The 19,469-nt window shown below is 36.7% G+C and overlaps 1 protein-coding gene across 10 annotated transcripts in view; it reads right to left on the bottom strand.

The window, feature by feature from the left end:
- The window catches only part of CNTNAP4 (contactin associated protein family member 4), a 336,779-nt gene that overhangs the window by 119,871 nt on the left and 197,439 nt on the right, over window positions 1–19,469 (bottom strand). For 8 of the 10 annotated variants that reach the window (XR_010114325.1, XM_055299622.2, XM_063612412.1 and 5 more), the window contains exons 5-7: window positions 2,580–2,783; window positions 1,844–2,028; window positions 936–1,079 (exon numbers count right to left, since the gene is read on the bottom strand). Coding sequence is in view for 9 of the 10 variants with exons in the window: in XM_055299622.2 (XP_055155597.1) it covers window positions 936–1,079; window positions 1,844–2,028; window positions 2,580–2,783 (533 nt within the window). In the remaining variant the exon portion in view is untranslated. Of the gene's footprint in view, window positions 1–935; window positions 1,080–1,843; window positions 2,029–2,579; window positions 2,784–19,469 lie in introns of those variants that run through there. The other 2 variants (XM_063612413.1, XM_055299623.2) reach the window with 2 other exon arrangements.

The following is a 19,469-nucleotide window of genomic DNA, read 5'->3' as shown; positions in this document are numbered from 1 at the left end:
GAAACCTAACCGAGACAGCTATATATAAATTCTCCCCATTTCCACAGAATTAAAATGTAATGCAGTCTGACCAACATTGCCACTTGGACAGATTGGCCGATGCAATATTGTAACACACCCTATATTTGCTTGTGGTAGTAAGATCTCTTGGTGTGGATTTCCTACATGTGATGTTTCTTACATGCCGTTGTCTGTTCGTCTCTTTTATATGAATGACTATGGCAAAATACAAGTTTTGCAAATGTCTCCCTAATATACATGGTTGTTATCTGATCCCAGAAACTCTGTATGCTCATCTGGTAAGTTGTAGGGAATATCTTATTTAAAAAATCACAGAGCAGGCTGGGCATAGTGGCTCATGCCTGTGATCCCAGCACTTTGGGAGGCTGAGGCGGGCGGATCACCCGAGGTCAGGAGTTCAAGATCAGCCTGGCCAACACGGCAAAACTTTGTGTCTACAAAATATACAAAAAATTAGCCAGGTGTGTTTGCAAGCGCCTGTAGTCCCTGCTACTCGGGGGGCTGAGGTAGGAGAATCACTTGAACCTGGGAGGCGGAGGCTGCAATGAGCCGAGATTGTGCCACTGCACCCCAGCTTGGCTGACAGAGCGAGACTTCCTCTCAAAAAAGAAAAAAAAAAAAAACAGATCAAAAGAAATTAGGCTCCCGTGAGTAATGACATCACAATAAAATTAAAATATCAACCATAAAAACACTGCTTTACTTCATATAAAAATAAAATAATTATGCCCCCAAAATTATAATTCCTTCAGATAGAACCAATCTTTTATATGCATATTGCCAATCAAAGAAAAATATTTAAATAAGAGTAACCTCTAAAACATCATGTCAAATGGGAACCTAAAATGGAGCAATTTTACTGTATGGAAAAAAGAAATATAGTTTTACTAATGTCTTCGTGTAAAGACTCTTACCATAGCAATGATCTGTGGTTTTTGCTGCTTGGCCAAATCAATGATATCCACTCCATTATAATAGAGATTTTCTAAACATCCATGAAAATTTCTATGTGGGAATGACACTGATTTTCCAGGTGCTGGAATCCCTCCAAAGCTGATCTTAGAAAGAAAAATGGCATCAATAATATTGTTTAGTGATTTTCTAATAATCTGCTTAATTATGATTAGCAAGTATAGCTATAATCATCACACACAGATCAATTTTTCATAACCCTACACACACAAAAATTAAGATTTAGATTTAAAACTAATTTATGTGCACTTAGCTTTTATTTACACTAGAACTTTATTTTTACAACTTGCTGATCACATCTGGCTTTGATATTCATTGGTTGATGAAAAATACATCTTTATAACATCGTAAAACTTGATCTGTTTAATACTATAACCAATTATAATATTTTATTTTAGATACGTTTCTGGCACATATTGATATTTGAGCATTTGAATCCACTGCTAATGAATTAATTAATCAGTTTGTTACTACGTTCTCCTTATAAATCTATACTGCTCACAAATACCCTAGAACACAGAGAAGTCATAGCAAACATCCTATATTTGCTTGTGGCAATAAGATTTTCTGGTGCAGAAGATTTCCTACATATGATGTTCTGTGACTACATATTTTAGGTAAAAAAGATCATCTCCCTCTATAACAATAAATTTACATACTGCGAGAAAGATGAAAGTACAAGTACTATACGCCAAAAGCTGCTACTGTGAGTTAGACTGCCTTGGGAAATGCTTCACGAACTGTTCTATGATTTACTGAAAAGGTGGGTTCTTTACAGTGTATTTTCCTTTGGGAGATTAAACTGCATATACATAATAAAATCGCATTAATTGAAACATAACCATCACACCTCATAATCAAGATTCACGAGATTGAATTCTCCTTGTGCATGGAAATGATGCCTGTGTTCATCCACTGTAAAGTTGACTTGTTTGCCCAAACGCTGGATGAGCACTGAATGCCAATGCTGATCATCTAGCAGGCTGCCCAGGGTGAGATTGACCAGGGTGGAAGTGGAAGGCAGTTTAGCTTCACCTTAGAAGAGGAGAAAAATAACAGCACCATTATTGCCAGTGTAATGAAAAAAAAAATTTCCCTTCTGTGGACCACCATCTTTCATAATAATTGTAATCCCCTTCCGCGCATTCCATTTCAAACACTAGGATGGATTTCCCTGAAGTTTGAATATAATAATCTCTCAACGTTGTTGTAATTTCCTCCACTGTTAATTCTTTTTGTCATTATTACCGATTGCATGCTCATTTTCTATGTAAATTTTACCTTTGCTAAAACCTCATTATTTTTACTACCTCAACAATTTTCAAGGACCCATCCCTTCCTTTATGATGTTAGAAAATAGCTATACGGTTCTATCAGCACTATGTAAAAAACACTGAATGAAGATTTTGTGCAATTTGCAAAATACGAACCATTTTTACATGAAAGAGCAATATTGGCATATGTACAAGCCCTTGAATCTGAAAATAAGGCACTCTGACTGCTAAAAGATAAGCTATAAAAGCATAAAGTTACTTAGGCGATATCTAAATAATCAGATTTTTGAGCACTTCACCAAATAGTTTTACCTGAATTAATAAGTAAAAAGAGTCTTCCTCTTCTTAATTGCAGTGTGATGTGATCTCCATTTGGCCCTTCCCTGTGGAGTAGAATCCCATCGCTCTGCATGGTTTTGAATTTCAAAGAAATAATATCTTTTATTGGGCTCAGGGATTTTTGATCAAATCTGTAGAGAAGGGAACTTTTTCCATCAAGATCAACCACTTCTGATCCTAGAAACAAAGATATTAGAAGGTATTCTAAGGATAAATATCTTTTCCATTAAAGCATTTTAAATGCATTATATATTGAGAAAAGGCAGCATATGTACTCATACACACGCATATACAGACGTCCTCAACTAATGATGGAGTTATATCCTGATAAACCCATCTTAAGTTAAAAATATTGTAAGTTGAAAATGCATCTAATACACGCAACCCACCAAACCTCATAGTTCAGCCTAGCCTACCTTAAACATGCTCAGAACACTTACATTAGCCTATTGTTGAACAAAATCATCTAACACAAAAACCATTTTATAATAAAGTGTTGAATATCTCGTGTAATTTATTGAATACTGGACTGAAAGTGAAAGACAGTATGGCTGGATAGGTACTTGAGGCATGATTTCTACTGAATGCATATTGTCTCTGCACCATTATAAAGTCAAAAAACCGTAAGCTGAATCTCTGTAAGTCAGGGACTGTCTGTGTAGTTCAGCTTCTGACCAGTCAATAGTAAGGGAAAATATGACCACCAAACATCTAATTCCCTACTGACACCTGGGGTTGACTTCATTTTAGTCTTTACTAACCTGTTTACAAAATTCATGATTTAGAAATACATTTTTAAATGTATTCCTAAATTTCTCATATATATATATATAATTTCATACGAAATTTCATATATATATATATAATTTCATATATATAATTTTTGAGGCAGGTTCTTCTCTGTCACCGAATGCAGTGGTACTGACACTATCTCGGCTCACTGCAGCCTTGACCTCTGACGCTCAGACGACCCTCCCACCTCAACCTCCTGAGTAGGTGGGACCACAAGTGTGCACTACCACGCTCGGCTAATTTTGTTTATTTTTTATGGAGATGAAGTCCTCATTATGTTGCCCAGGCTGGTCTCAAACTCCTGGGTTCAGGCGATGTGCCTACCTCAGCCACCCAAAGTGCTGCGATTAAAGGCGTGAGCCACTGTGCCTGGCCTTTTTCTCATATTATTAAAGGCTATTTCTTCTTATTCCATTAAACAAAGTTATAATTAATATACATTAAATCACTTTGCATATTTCACAATCAATGTTTTTAATGGAGTTCTTGGAATTCTAAAGTTAAATTTTTTTGGCTCCAGAAAAAGTGGTTTTGATATCTCAAAATTCTTTCATCTATATAGTATGTTAATGAGGTCTATACACAAATATACACACATAGCATAGACTCATCAAATGCCTCCTTGAGTACATATTAAACTGACCTTTGTGTTTTGTCTTATTTTATGTTTGTGGCTAAGTGGTAGTATTTAAGGGCAATACTATTTTCTGTCTTCTCAAGGACATTGTTGGAAAGACCCTGACTTAATGATATTGTAAGGTCTGTTCTGCAGTATTTGTGGCATAACTGTGACATTGACATGTTTTTTTCAACATTCTGACCGTGTCTTATCTACTTATTGTCAAAATCACTCTTACTCAGTTCATCTGAAAAAAGATGTCATGTTATACCAGTAACCTAACAATACATCTGTCAAAATCAGTTGCACCTAAACAAGAGACATAAAAAAGAACTCATAACACTTGGAAATCCTGGCGGTATTGTCTACACTTCATAAGTCAAAGATTTTTTTAAGGCAATTACCCTTGAGAGTGCACTTATGTAATAAATGAAGAGGCTCAAAAAATACAATAAAATATGAAGCTATTTTTCAACTGGTAAGCTGGCTTCTTCCAGTCAACAAAATGACATTCCAGTTTACTCATCTTGTTTCACTTGACAAAATTATTATAGCTACTTGTAAGCCCAAATATGCATTTGATTCAGATTATTCATCATATTTTATGTGAAATGTCTATATACACCACCCTGCAAATTTTTTTCAACTATTTTATGCAGCCATCTTTTGAAAACTCAGAGGTTTTATTTTTTCACATTTTGCTAATGTGCTTATAGAGAATTCATTCACCAAGTGCACATGAATAAAGATTGCATTGTGTAGAAAGAATAATGCTAGCCTAACAATCCTTCCTTGTTACATAGCTGAATGAATGTGCATGGTAAAAATATAACTGCGTCAAATATAAATAATGCATCCCATGATTATTAGATTACAATAAATTAAGAAAAATTCCAGTAAGACAGACTTTAAATGCTGACACATTTGGAGCAATGCAGTTATCTCCGAGTTAATGTATCACTTAAAGGCAACTATGACAGTAATGATTTCATTTTAGATAAAGACTATTTTTGAAATTAGCTACCAAGAAAATTTTTTCCATTAAAGGTTTAGCTTGTGTTACTTTAGCCTACTAGTACTTTTTTTTTCTTTTTCGCTACTGTTATTATTACATTATAATGATGATATTTATCTTCTGTGGCACCTAAAGTTTTGTGCCTGGAATATTTCAATCAGCAAAATGGCATAGAGAAAAACATACAAAACCATTAATGCCTAAAGCAATTGCATACTCTTAAACCAAGGCCACTTTTCATTTTCTGTCATTCTTACTGTCTGCTTGCTTCACAGGTACATAACGATGCAATTCTATGAATTCTTTCAATAAAACGTTATTTGACCCACCACGTTTGAATCAGTGTGCCAGATTCTGGGATTAAAAAAAATTCAACACAAATATGGCCCCTGTCCTCATGATGTTTCCATTTAGTGAAGACAGACAATATTTAGCAAGTAAACAACTAAGTTCATAAAAGCATTACAGGTTGTAACAGCCGTTCTGATGAAGAGTAACAGAAGGCTGGAGTCACTTAAGGTAGTTGATAAAGGGCTCTCTCAGTTCTCAGGTCTAGAAACAGGAGGCAAAGGGAGATCTTAACCAGTAATCTTGCCACTCTCTACAGTCTTCAAGTCCTATAACTTGTCCCCATAAACTAGGATTACTCTTGGAATATTTAATTTCAAGAGGCCTAGACATTTTCCCAGCACTGTCCCATTCACTGTCATAAAAGAAAGCTCTGAGGATTGCTGAGAAACTACAGTGACAGGAAATAATTTAGTACTCGGAGTAGGAGTGAGGTTGGCTCACCTTGAAAAAGGGGACCTGAAAGGAACAAAGTACACAAAGAGGGAAATCAACAAACTGGCTACAGTTGCATCACAGATTTCCCATGCAGGTAAACAATACCCTTCAGAGAAAAAAAATTAAGTATAATTCACAATGCGAGTATATTATCAGTACAGGAAAACTTCAAAGGATACACACTTAATACATAGAAACAGACTCTCATGAAATGAAAAAAAAATCTGGATGATTTTTAATAGTATTATTTTAGATATAACGCTCATTGTAGGTCACTTTTTATAAGCAATTTTTATAAAAAGTTATTTGCACAAATACATTTGATATACTTTAAAAAATCATCTTAAACAATTATAAAATACTGAGTTATGTGGCATAAACTTAATCATATAAAAACCTGAAAAAATTAATCTTTTGAGAGAGAGAGGGAGCATTTCAATTCTATACATTTTGGACAGTACCCAGCTGTCCAAAAATGCTGGTGACACAGACAGGAATATAGATTCTCTTGAAAGTGATCTTACCACTGTTAAGAAAAATTGGAAAAAAAAGGGGAAATAAAGCAAAGAAATAACTTCACATCTTCTCAATGTCATAGTGGAACATCTTCTAACAGGTAAAGATTATTTAAATCTAGGTGAATTAATAAATTCTGATTTTACTATTTATTACTGAATAATAATTAGGGCCAGATTCTATAAACTTACATGTAATCTGTAGATTTTTGCTCAGTAGAGATGCAAATGGCTTCTGTCTGGTAGAAACTATATCTCCAAAGGTTATGGGTTTATTGTCCTGTTGAATATTAATTTCTTGCATATCTACCTAGTAATATTATTCTAACATGCTTTCCTGGATTCCTATATATACACTCAATCTCTTGAATTTTCTTTGAAACTAGTTTTACCATCCTTCTGATTCCTTCATTAATGAATCAAATACTTCTTTGATATATGTACATTCTGTATTTGAATGAAAGTTATGTTTTTATGTTTTAAAAATTTACTTTAACATTGAGAACTGAAAAAATACATTTGGGCTTCACACCAATGACCAAGAAAGCAACATATCAAATCTTAGCCATCACCAGAATTTATTTTCACTATTCCACAAAGATTCTCAGATATTTGAGCTCTTAAAAAAGCAACAGCAATGCAAACAGATACAAAAATAAAAAATTTCGGGGTGATTCATAGCAATATATCTTTGTATTGTACTAATCTATAAAAGATCTAATATGAATAAACAGAATTACTAAAATTAGTACAAATCAATATTTATTTTAGAAACACTACATTAAGCATCCAAAATAAAATTAATACTTAAATTAACAGTCAATATCATATTTATTCCTATCTTTTGTAAATACCTTTGGGAAAATATTTTTTTTGAACATGGTCTTCTCCCTCTGTCACCTAGGCTGGAGTGCAACGGCATAATCTCAGCTCACTGCAGCCCTGACCTCCCAGGCTCAAGTGAACCTCCAACCTCAGCCTCAGCCTTCCAAGTAGTTGAAACTACAGGAATTTGCCACTATGTCCAGCTAATTTTTTGTATTTTTGGCAGAAATGGGGTTTCTCCATGTTGCCCAGGCTGGGAAAATAATCTTTTGTACACAGTTGAATTGTATAAATAGGAAAAGTAGAGGTATTAGAAAATTGATTATAGGAAACATGTGAAATCTGAAGTTAACAGAATTTGTAACAGTAAAAGGCCTACAGTCTAAAGATGTAAGAGGAGACTTGTTGCTTGATTGAAAGGAAGAATAAGAATTATTTTTCTAACTGTGAATTTGTTCATTAGTATGCTTATTAACTGAGGTTTTATATATTTACATGCATATTATACATATTTTACATTCTATATTTTAAATGATTGGGTTATTATTGAGATTAATAATGTGGCTCTGTCATATACTGGCTCATTGTGGGCAGGGTATGAACTCTAATTCTCTGACCACAGTTGCAAATTGTTGTGACAAATTCCCCTCTTTTTAGTCTAGCCCCCTTTTCAGCCATTTCTAATAATATATATTTCATGTTGGCATAGTAGTCAAGGCAACTAGTCTGTGTTAGTTTGAATACTCACCCAAAATTGAGCAAGTATATTATTTTCTGCCATGGTATGGATGTGGCTTGTCTCCACCAAAACTTATATTGAAATTCGTTCCCCAGTGTGGCAGGGCTGGGACTCGAGGCCCAGTGGAAAGGGTTTGAACCATGAGGCAGATCCCTCATGAATGGTCTGTGGCTGTTCTCAGGGTAGTGAGTGAATCCCTTCTCTCATGAGACTGATAAGTTCTCATGAGAATGGGTTTCTTCTTGCAAGAGTGTGTTGCTATAAAGCAGGACGCCCCTCAGGTTTTGCCTTTTTTGCACTTTTCCACATCCCTTTTGACCTTCTCCACTGTTTTGACCCTACAAAAGCCGTCACCAGAAGCCTAGCAGATGTTAGCACCATGCTTCTTGAACTTCCCAGCCTGCAGAACCATGAGCTAAATAAACCTCTATTTTTAATAAATTACCCAGCCTCAGACATTCTGTTATAGCAACATAAAAGGATTAAGACAGCTTCCTATTGTTGTTGTAAAACAAATAACCACAAACATAATCTCTTAATGTATCACAAATTTATTATCTTACAATTCTAGAATTCAGAAGTCCTAAAATCAAGGTGTTGGCAGGAACTTTTTCCTTCTGAAGTCTCTAAAAAATAATTCATTTCTTTGTCTTTTCTACCTTTTAGAGACCACTTGGCTTGTGGCCTCTTCTTTCATGTGACCAGTGTCACAGCATCTTCAAATCTTCCTTTCTTTCCCTCTCTCCCTCCCTGCCTCCTACTTCCCTTTTATAAGGACCCTTGTGATTACATCAGGTCCGCCTGGATAAACCAAAATAATCTCCCCATTGTAAGATCCCTAAGTTAATGACATCTGCAAAGCACTTTTGCCATGGTAACACAACATATTTACAGGTTTCAGGGACTAAGATATTAGGGAGGTATTATCCTCTCTATCACAGTGAAGATACACAGTGAGTTACTTAACCTCTTTGTCCCTGTTGTCTCATTTATAAAATGAGAATAACAGTACAGTCTTCTTAGGATTGTTGTATGCATGCTTATCTGCCTAGTTTTTAGAAGCTGACACACAATTAGCGATCAGTGAATATTAATGACTACTAATGCTAACACTAGGATTTATTGTTAGAATATTGGGCAGGAAAAGGTGCATAGCAAAATATAGTTTAATAAGTACATTTGGTGTATTGGTGACTCTTTAAATATAATGAATTGCTGAAGTACACAAGAAACCCTTAATTATCAATGTCATTGCCAGGTTATACAGCAAGGATGATTTCAAGCCATCTGTGGGTTCTGTGGCTTTTTCTGTCTGTCAGCTCCTACCCAAGCTGACTTATCACAACAATTGCTGGTCACCTGATTCCCCCTCAGTGAATACCTCCATCTCAAATCTTCACATTTAGAGCAAGAATCGAGGAAAGAAGAGACTCAAAAAGATTGTACGCCCTACTCTCATATCAATTCTCCCTGTGCCCGCAGGTATAGCTTGCTTTATTTAAACAATTCAGAAATACAATCTCCCATGGAATTAAGAGCTTTGTAATAGAAAATATTCAAATATCTTTCAGGGAGTTGTGTCAGATGTAGTATTCTTGAAATGTGTCTTCTGCCTTTTTTTCTGCAGCACGTATTTATGGACAGCTTTCTGTGAATACCATGGAAGACACAGTGATGCATAAAAACAAAGAACACTTTTTGTTTTTTTGAAAGAGCTCATAGTCAATTGGGGAAGACACACAACCCTGAGATGCAATTATTCATGCCTGTCTTCAGAGCTCCGCTTCTGTATCACAGCTGGGTATTGAATGATCTCTAAGACGTGCAGGAGAGGGAGTTGATCTGCTGCAGCCTCTGAGAAGCGTCTCAACTAAATTGTAAAAACGCTTTACCTTCTTGAGCAGCAAACTTTTTCTACCACTGCATATTTCACACACACACACACACACCCCTCATGGCAATATATTCCAGTTGTCCTGGTATCTTCTCCCCACCCCTGCATCCTAGCCCTTCTCCAGAAGTTTGAGGCTTCTCAAATTTTGAGAGGTTGTCATGTGAAAAAGCAATGTCCTCCCCACCCCCAAGTGAATTACTAAGAAAAACATTCAAGACCGTGAACTGAGCTCTATGGTCCAGTTATATTGGAACCAATGGAAAGGAATCCCTTGGGATCTCCATAAACATTCAACATTCTACTTCCTGGGCTTGGCCTAATGTTCACCAAATTAGAATCTCTGGAATTCTAACCTGGAACAGGAATACAGGTCCCTAAATGATTCTGACGCAGATGACAGCATGAGGGTTGTTTGATAGGAAGAACAAGTAGGTTCCATAAACCTATTCTCTGAAAATAAATAACCCCATTGCATATTGAATTGTACCTGGAAATGAATTGTACCATGGAAATGAATGTTTTATTTATTTATACTGTGGGTGGTACTTGCCAATAATTGTGGAGGTGGTAGAGATTTGTCCCTTGAAGATGTTTTCGGGATAAATTGATTCTGTGAGTTAAACTGTGAATCATGAAATTTTTGCTGAGGTCAGATGACTAAAAACTTAAAAGAGAAAAATTGGAATAGAAAATATGTAAACTAGAAAATGAACTTTCACATAATAGAAAATTAACTGTATTTGAAGGTCATGAAAGAGTGATTGAAAAAGACACTAGAGTCTTTTATTAATTCTTTAGGAATCTCCCCAAAATATAAATAGAACTAGAATGTTACTTTCAAAGATCAGAGAAAAAAATATATAGCTATTTCATCAACTGGAAAGGGGTATAGAACAAACTCTTCTTAGTTAAACATGAAGTCAGCCTTAAACACTGATCATACTGTTTATTTATTTGAAAATTATTGCCCATGAATTACTAAACAGAGGTCCAATTTTGACTTCTAAGAAACACAAATCAGACTGAGTCGCTGTTTAACTATTATATAGTGAGATATGAAAGTAGCAGCATGATAGATAGGCACTTGAGACTTGGATTACTGAATTGGTTTTTTAAAGCAATGGAGAAGAGAGACCAAGTACTCAAGAAATCAACAGGAAATAGATTGTACTATTTTTGCATGGTAGCATAACAGAACACAGAATGATTTAAGGGACTCTTAAGTTTAAAACAACTAAAATTAATACACTAAAAAGGAAGAAGGCATAGAGATCAAGTGCTATATATAACCACAGGGAAAAGGTGACCTTATTATATTTTTAAATAGACCAAGTTAAGGTCAGTAATAACACACCAGGAGGTTATAGGAACAAACATGATCATTCTCACTTAATTTTTATCAATGTAAATTAACCTTTTAAACAGATTTGAAATTAGTAATGTCTACTATGTCAAGGACACTTGAATGCATCACCGGAGGATGTAAGTTGTATTTTTGTCTCTAATATTTATTTGCAACTTTTGTAATGTCACAGAAGTCACCTAAATTGTTGATTCTCAGTTTCCTTATATTTGGCTAGGTACGGAAAAATTCCAGCATCTCATACTACACAAAGATGTTAGAGGGATCAAATGGAAATATAAAAATGCCTCAACATTGATTATTTTGCACACTGTTATGATTTTAATAACAACACTTGAAATCACATGTTTATCTCAAAGTTATCTCTCTTTTGATCAATTGCTGCTGTGTGAATGTAATATATTTGTGATTTTTATGTATTTATGATACCATTTGTATCATGGAAAATCAGATTTTTTTTAATTCAACCATTTAACCAAGAGTTATTGAATGCTGTGCCAAGTGCTACAGTGGGAGCTGCTGTTGCTACAGTGAACACATCTGTCCTCAGGGATGCTCTATCCCGAAGGAAGTGAGCAGGCAAATCCTCCTGTGTGTACAGACATATTACACATTATAATGTAAATATGTACATTTACAAGTTGGTAAATATGTACAATTACAATTGATCTATTTAAAAATATAGTAAAGTAGTAAAGATATGAATTGTACATGTTTACAAGTCGTAATTGTACAAATGTACCTATGTACAGACAAATATACAAGTTCCAAAGCATGGAAGGAAAGGACAGCGTTACCGGAGAGTTTTGAACATGGAGATTTAAATTTGGTTGGTGTTCAGAAACAATATCTCTAAGGAAGTGCTATTTAAGCTGAGTAGGTAACCCTATGTCAGCAGAGGCCAGGAAAGAAGGAGGAAGTGGGAAAAGGCAGAGGGTGGGTATGGGAGGGATGAGGACTGTTAGGATTGTAGGAGAGACAGTGGTGGGAAGTAAATGGAAGTGGTCCACAGGGAGGTGAATTACTGGCTGATCACCTAGACCGTGTGAAGGCTTAGTTTCAGGTTTTGTTGGATAAGTCTATTTTGGTTTTGTCCTTAGCTCTAGGATATAACAATACGTCCTCAGGTACAGTCTTTACTCCCAAGGCAATACTCTTGTGGGATTTCTTTCTTCCCTTTTAAAAAAAATCTCTATTCCTGTGACAGATTACCTTGTGGCATTTCAGTGAAACTCCAAGGTGTTTAACAAATTCCTCTAAATTGGCAGGACTTGAACGCCAAAGGTGGTCCCCTTCCAGCCCTAGGTAGACACTGAAATCTTTAGACTGTTAAACTTCTTTCTCCTGCTTTCTCCAGGGCTGCTTGGCATTTCATCTTGAGCACGTGAGTTACAAGAACTGGCCAAGGATCTGAGGGAAATGTGTCTGCAGGAGCATGGACCCTTGCTCTCTGATCTTCTTCTGAATATTCCCTACTCAATTTCTAGCCTCTCTGGCAACCTGGACTCTGACCTCTGTCCCCGCTGCCTAGTAAAATCTGGCTATTTTCTGCTGCTCCTTTGGAAAAAGCAAGATAAATGTGGATTTCCCAAAGTTGACATCCCTTCTTCCAAGAATCAATTCCACTCCAGTTTCTTTCATTGTATTAATAACTTAAACTTCAGAACTCTGAAGCAGGCTTTTAAAATATATTTTATTTAACACTTATAATTTTATGGGCAGCAGCTTAGTCGAATAAAAGCTACAATGCCATGACTGACACTGAAAAACAGATCTTCTCCCTTGTTGTGAACTGTCATAGTTAGCTTGAACCAGTCATTTATTTAGGGCTGCCAAATAGACATTTTCTAATTCTATTATTCCTTTTTATTTATTACCTAAAACATTTAATTAAAGAGATACTCCTCTCTTATAGCTGGTTACCTTGAGGTTCAAGTTATATGGGAAAATTAAGACATGCTTCATGTTTCCTCTCTTCATTTATTAGTTTTCAAAATAAGGAGTTGGGTCTTTATGTCTCTCATAGGTGACCAATGGGGCTTTTTCAATTATTATTATCATGAACCCATTCATTCAAACATATTTAATTTGCTGCAAAACTTGGCAGTTACTATCCTTATTGACACTAAAACATTTTCACTTTTGGTCAGTGAGAGCCTCTTCAACTGATGCTGAATTCTTTTGCCATGACCCTGATAGGTTTTCATAATTTCCTTATTTTCTAGTATCTTAATAGCTAATCCTATTTTAATTTTAGTATAACTCCATGTAATGATTAATACTGAGTGTCAACTTGATTGGATTGAAGTATGCAAAGTATTGATCCTGGGTGTGTCTGTGAGGGTGTTGCCAAAGGAGATTAACATTTGAGTCAGTGGGCTGGGAAAGGCAGACCCACCCTTAATCTGGGTGGGCACCAACTAATCAGCTGCCAGCGAATATAAAGCAGGCAGAAAAACATGAAAAGGCTGGACTGGCTTAGCCTCCCTGCCTACATCTTCCTCCCATGCTGGATGCTTCCTGCCCTCAAACATGAGACTCCAAGTTCTTCAGCTTTGAAACGTGGACTAGCTTCCTTGCTCCTCAGCTTGCAGATGGCCTATTGTGGGACCTTGTGATCATGTGAATTAATACTCTTTAATAAACTCCTAGATATATAGATAGATGATAGATAGATAGATAGATAGATATAGACGGACAGACAGATAGATAGACAGACAGACAGACAGACAGATAGATAGATAGATATTCTGTATTAGTCAGATTAATACAGATTTTGGTACCAGGAGTGGTTCTACAGGAACAGAATATTAAGGATGGAGTTCTTTAGTTGTTTGGGGGTTTCTGGAGTTGGCTGCTTAATATGATTAGTCCCAAAAATGCTAAGGACTCTACTTCTAATAGCATGGCGAACACATGAATTGTTTAGAGAGGCAAAATTAATGCATTTTGCCTGCTTTACCTGATTTACCACTTGTGAGAGGTAAGGAGTTTAGTGACTCTATACATAATACCTTTGAGCATATGTGGAGAACCAAGGAACATAATGAAGCTGGTTGGTTGTTCCTCAGTTCACTGGACAAAGTGATGAAAGAAAATGATGAACTCAGGGATTCTGTCTCCTGGCTTCAGAAGCAGATACTGGGTCTCAAATCTTCTAAGATTGACCTGAGTCAGTCTTATCTCCTTTAGAGAAAGAGCTGAAATTGTGGAAAATCAGACACGAGCTCTTATCATGTGAGTGGCTGACCTGCAAGGAAAGGTGGATGCACAGCCTTGCCAGGTGTCTACTGTTAAAATGAAGCCATTGATTGGAAAAGAATGGAAACTTGCAACTTGGAATGGGGATGTGTGGGAGGACCCTGACGAAGCTGGGGACACTGACCTTATAAACTCCAATGAACGTTTCTTGCCAGAAGAAACAGCTTTCCCATCACCAGTAGTGGCAACATCCCCTCCCCGACGCACGCTGCCATCAGTCTTTCCACCTTTGTCTGAGGAGATAAACCCTGCGCTGCCTGAGACAACAGTGATGGCCTCCCCTGAGGCAGTTGCCAGGCGAGATAATGTTGATTCTTCTCAGGAGCCAACCCCAACACCTCTGTTTGCTTCTATACCTATAACTAAAGTCCTGGCGGGCCCCTAGAGGTGAGATTCAGAGTGTGACCCATGAGGAGGTGCGCTACACTTGAAAAGAACTTCTTAAGTTTTCTAACTTATATGAAGAGAAATCTGGAGAACAGGGATGGGAATGGATATTAAGGGTGTGGGATAATGGTGGAAGAAACAGAATTGGATCAGGCTGAATTTATTGATTTCAGCCCACTAAGTAGGTATTCTGCATTTAATGTTGCAGCTTAGGGAGTTTTAAAAAAGGTTCTAACACTTTATTTGCTTAGCTAGCTGAAATATGGATTAAAAGATGGCCCACTGTGAGCGAGCTGGAAGCCTGATGTCCCTTGGGTTAATGTAGAGAAAGGAATCCAAAGGCTTAGGGAGATGGGGATGGTGGAGTAGATTAGTCCCTTTAGACCTACTCATCCCAGCAGCGAGGGTTCAGAAGATATACCCTTGACCAATCCCTTGCGAAATAGATTTGTGAGGGCAGCATCTGCATCTTTGAAGAGCCCTACAATTGCTCTTCCCTGTATGTCAGATCTAACAGTGGGAACTGCAATCACTCAACTACAAAATTTAAATAAAATGGGAATACTTGGATCCTGAGGTGGCAGGAGCCAAGTGGTGGCACTCAAACATCAAAGGTAAGGTAGGCATAGCTACTGTGATGGACAGCAGAGGCAAAACAGCAATCACAATAGTCTGACTTGTATAGAGCTCTGGCATTGGCTAATTAATCACACTGTTCCTAGAAGTGAAACTGATAGGAAGCCTACTGCATTCCTGCTTAATTTATATAAGTAGAAAACTTCTAGGTTGAATTGACAAAAGACTAATTTGAATTATAAAAACAGAGAATCACAGCCCTTCAATCAATTTCCAGACTTGAGCCAGTTTACAGACCCAGAACCCCTTGAATGAAGGGGAGGCCAGGTCCCTTTGAGGAAGGACCCTACTACCCTACTGACAATTTATGCTGTTAATCTTTCTCCCATCCTTCCCCAAGGAGACATCCAGCCTTTTACCAGGGTAACTGTGCATTGGGGAAAGGAAAATAATCAGGCACTTCAGGGACTACTGGACACTGTCTCTGAGTTGACATTGATTTTAGGGGACCTAAAACATCATTGTGGTGCTCCAGTTAAAGTAGGGGCTTATGCAGGTCAGGTGATTACTGGAGTTTTAGCTCAGGTGTGACTTATAGTAGGTCCAGTGTGTCCCCAGACTCATCCTGTGGTCATTTCCCCAGTGCCAGGATGCGTAATTGGCATAGACATACTTAGCAGCTGGTGGAATCTCCACATTGGCTCCCTGACTGGTAGGTTGAGGGCTATTACGGTGGGAAAGGCCAAATGGAAGCCATTAGAGCTGCTTCTACCAAGAAAAGTAGTAAATCAAAAATAGTATCGCATCCCTGGAGGGGTTGCAGAGATTAGTGCCAACATCAAAGACTTGAAAGATGCAGGGGTGGTGATTCCCACCACATCCCCATTCAACTCTCCCATTTGGCCTGTGCAGAAGACAGATGGATCTTGGAAAATGACAGTGGATTATTGTAAGCTTAACCAAGTGGTTATTTCAATTGCAGCTGCTGTACTAGATGTGGTTTCATTGCCTGGTCAAATTAACACATCTCCTGGTACCTAGTGTGCAGCCACTGACTTGGCAAATGCCTTTTTCTCCATTCCTGTCCATAAGGCTTACCAGAAACAATTTGCTTTCAGCTGGCAATGCCAGCAATATACCTTTACTGTCCTACATCAGGGGTATGTCAAACTCTCTGGCTTTGCGTCATAATCTTATTTGGAGAGACTTTAATAACTACTTAATACTTAATACTCAGTAAACTACTTAATACTTAATAAACTCCCCTTTATATATATATTCAATATTTCAATATTCCTAGTATATATATTATAAATATATATATTTTAACATATAAATATATCTTATTAGAGATATATCCCTTTGTATATATAAATTTCTATATATGCATGTGTGTGTATATATATATATGTATATATACAGAACACACACACACACACACATACACACATACATATATATATTAGTTCTGTCTTTCTAGAGAGCCGCAATAGACTCCACTTGTCATCAAACTTAAGATTATAAACTTTGCAAATAATTAGAGAATTTATACTCTTTGATTTTAGGCCAATCAGAGTCTATCTTCTTTTCAAACTTTGACATAAAACAGTATTTCTCAGCGACTAGATTAGCTGATAGATAATCTGAGTGTAAGAACTATCTAATTCACCTTACTCCAGCTTTTAGCAGTTAGCATGTGGGAGTTGTTCAATAAATAGGTATTGAACTCAATTATAACTATCCTCTTAGCAAATCTAACAAATTTATTGCTTTTCATTCTTCCCCCTAACCAGACATGTGGTATGAGAGATTAGCATCCTGAATAGACAGAGACTATTATCTAGCTGTCTTTCAATGTTTTGTTTTCCTCACCCAGGTAAATGTCTGTGCCTTTTATGGTACTTTTTAAATTGTCCTCTTTATACGTTTTCTAAACTTAAATTTGCTGATGGTTGTAATTCCAACTTTATAGTTTATCATGTAAAAATATTGGAAATTTTTTAAATAATAAAGTGTACATTCCTATTATGTAAAAGTTAATGTTTTAAAATGATTTTTTATTTATTAAATATGATCCATAATTTTCTCTTAAACTGTCTGCATTGAAGCAATTAAACATAATGGTTTAACAGATCTGTACATTTGCTCATCACGTCCAATCTTCTTCCTCAGTTCTCCTGGTACCCTAACCTTTATTCCTGATCTTTAACAAGTTGAACACCAGAATGATGGAGAAAGCATTCCTGAGGCTTACTAAGCTTGCCCCCATTCATTCATTCATTCATTCATTCATTTTTGTTATTAGTCTTTATCCAGAAGACTAATAACAAAAAAAGAATGTCTGGTTGCAACCCAGTATAACGTGGGCATGTTATGTTTGGGAGAAGAAAAGCTGTTGTACAAGTGGGTGGAAACATTCCCAGATTTGAAGAGAAGTTGTCAGAAGCAGAGATTTCTACGCTGCGAAAAGAAGAATGAGTAAGAGAGTTATCCAAATAGAGAAATGAAGGCTGGGTGGGTACGTGGTGATTGCCCTAGGCATCGTGCAGAAACCCTAAGGCTAGAAAAATCTTAAAATCGTGGCTAGCCAAAGAAACAAATTAGTTGAGTATGGCTTGACAGTTGGATGTTCCTATTTTGTGGGGATGACAAAGAGATGATCATAGGCTGCAAAATGAGGATGTTTATACAGTAACTAGAGAAAAGGAATTTAGAATTTACACTAAGGACAACTGCCTCAGCAATTCATCCAAATTAAAGAACATTATCTCCTGTGGTTTAATTGCTGCTTCCTAAGGACATTGCAGATATATTCACTTTCACCCATTTATTTTCCTTTGTTCACCATTGTTTACTTCTCTTTGAGACATGTAGTATTGTTTCTGTAGCATCAAACATTTTCTTTTCTTTTTCTTTCTTTCTCCCACCAGTAATTTATTTCTATACATTTCTTCTCTAGATCTATAAACATGATCACTACTGCTATGGCCAAGATATTTGAAATTTATAGTTTCTCTTTGATCTCATAAAATTTAGCCTCTACTTCTCTCATCACTCAGGAAACAACTTCAAGTTTACTGACATAAAAGTAGAACATGCTCTTTGATATGGATTTTCCATTCACTTGATGTTCCTTCATAACAAGTTATTGCCCTAACTTGTTGGGGTAAAGGGCAATTTATGTGTGGTTTTCACAATAGCCATTTTCCTATAATAATCACAGGATAGGCTTGCATCTATGACTTCAGCAAACGTGTATTAGGCAAAAGGGGAGCCTGGTATAAAAATATTTATTCCACCTGAAAAATAGTACAAAGGAGCTGCTTTTTTATGGCAGAAATGCATTTCCATTTTTTAAGACATCAGTAGTCGTTCAAACATAGCACTTCACACGTTTGTTATTAACAGTAGTACAATAAGCAGAATACTTTATGATTTACTAACAATAATGATATTTATATAGGTTTTAATTCTACATCTTCAACTCAGAGGGCTTGGAGTTCCAATCTTCCATACATCATAGGCACTTGAACTCAATGTGTCAACAACAGGATTAATTATCTCTTGTATCCTTCCACAATCTGTTTATTGCCTCATTTCCCATCTTAGTAAATGACACTCCCTTCCAGACAGTTGTTCAAATTTGAAGGGAAAAAAAAGGATCAAGGGAGGAAAGAAAAAAAGCAAATTCGATAATGCAGTGTTCCCTCACATACAATGACCAAGATCTCTTGATTCAGTATCCTCAGAATATTTTGAATCTGCTTACCTCCCCCTTTACTTTTGAGACAGTCTCACTCTGTTGCCCAGGCTGAAGTGCAGTGGCATGATTTTGGCTTACTGCAACCTCCACTTCCTGGGTTCAAGTGATTCTTCTGTCTCAGCCTCCCAAGTAGCTGGGATTACAGGCGTGGGCCGCCACGCCTGGCTAATTTCTGTATTTGAAGTAGAGACAGGGTTTCGCCATGTTGGCCAGGCTGGTCTCGAACTCCTGACCTCAGGTGATCCACCCACCTCGACCTTCCAAAGTCCTGGAATTACAGGCATGAGCCACCACACCTCATTCTTCCTCCCCCTTTACTGATTGCTGT

This window comes from Symphalangus syndactylus, chromosome 11 (assembly GCF_028878055.3).
Source record: "Symphalangus syndactylus isolate Jambi chromosome 11, NHGRI_mSymSyn1-v2.1_pri, whole genome shotgun sequence".
Taxonomy (NCBI): Eukaryota; Metazoa; Chordata; class Mammalia; order Primates; family Hylobatidae; genus Symphalangus; species Symphalangus syndactylus.
The sequence above is the reverse complement of the archived record's forward strand: the minus strand, read 5'-3'. Positions and strand labels throughout refer to the sequence as shown.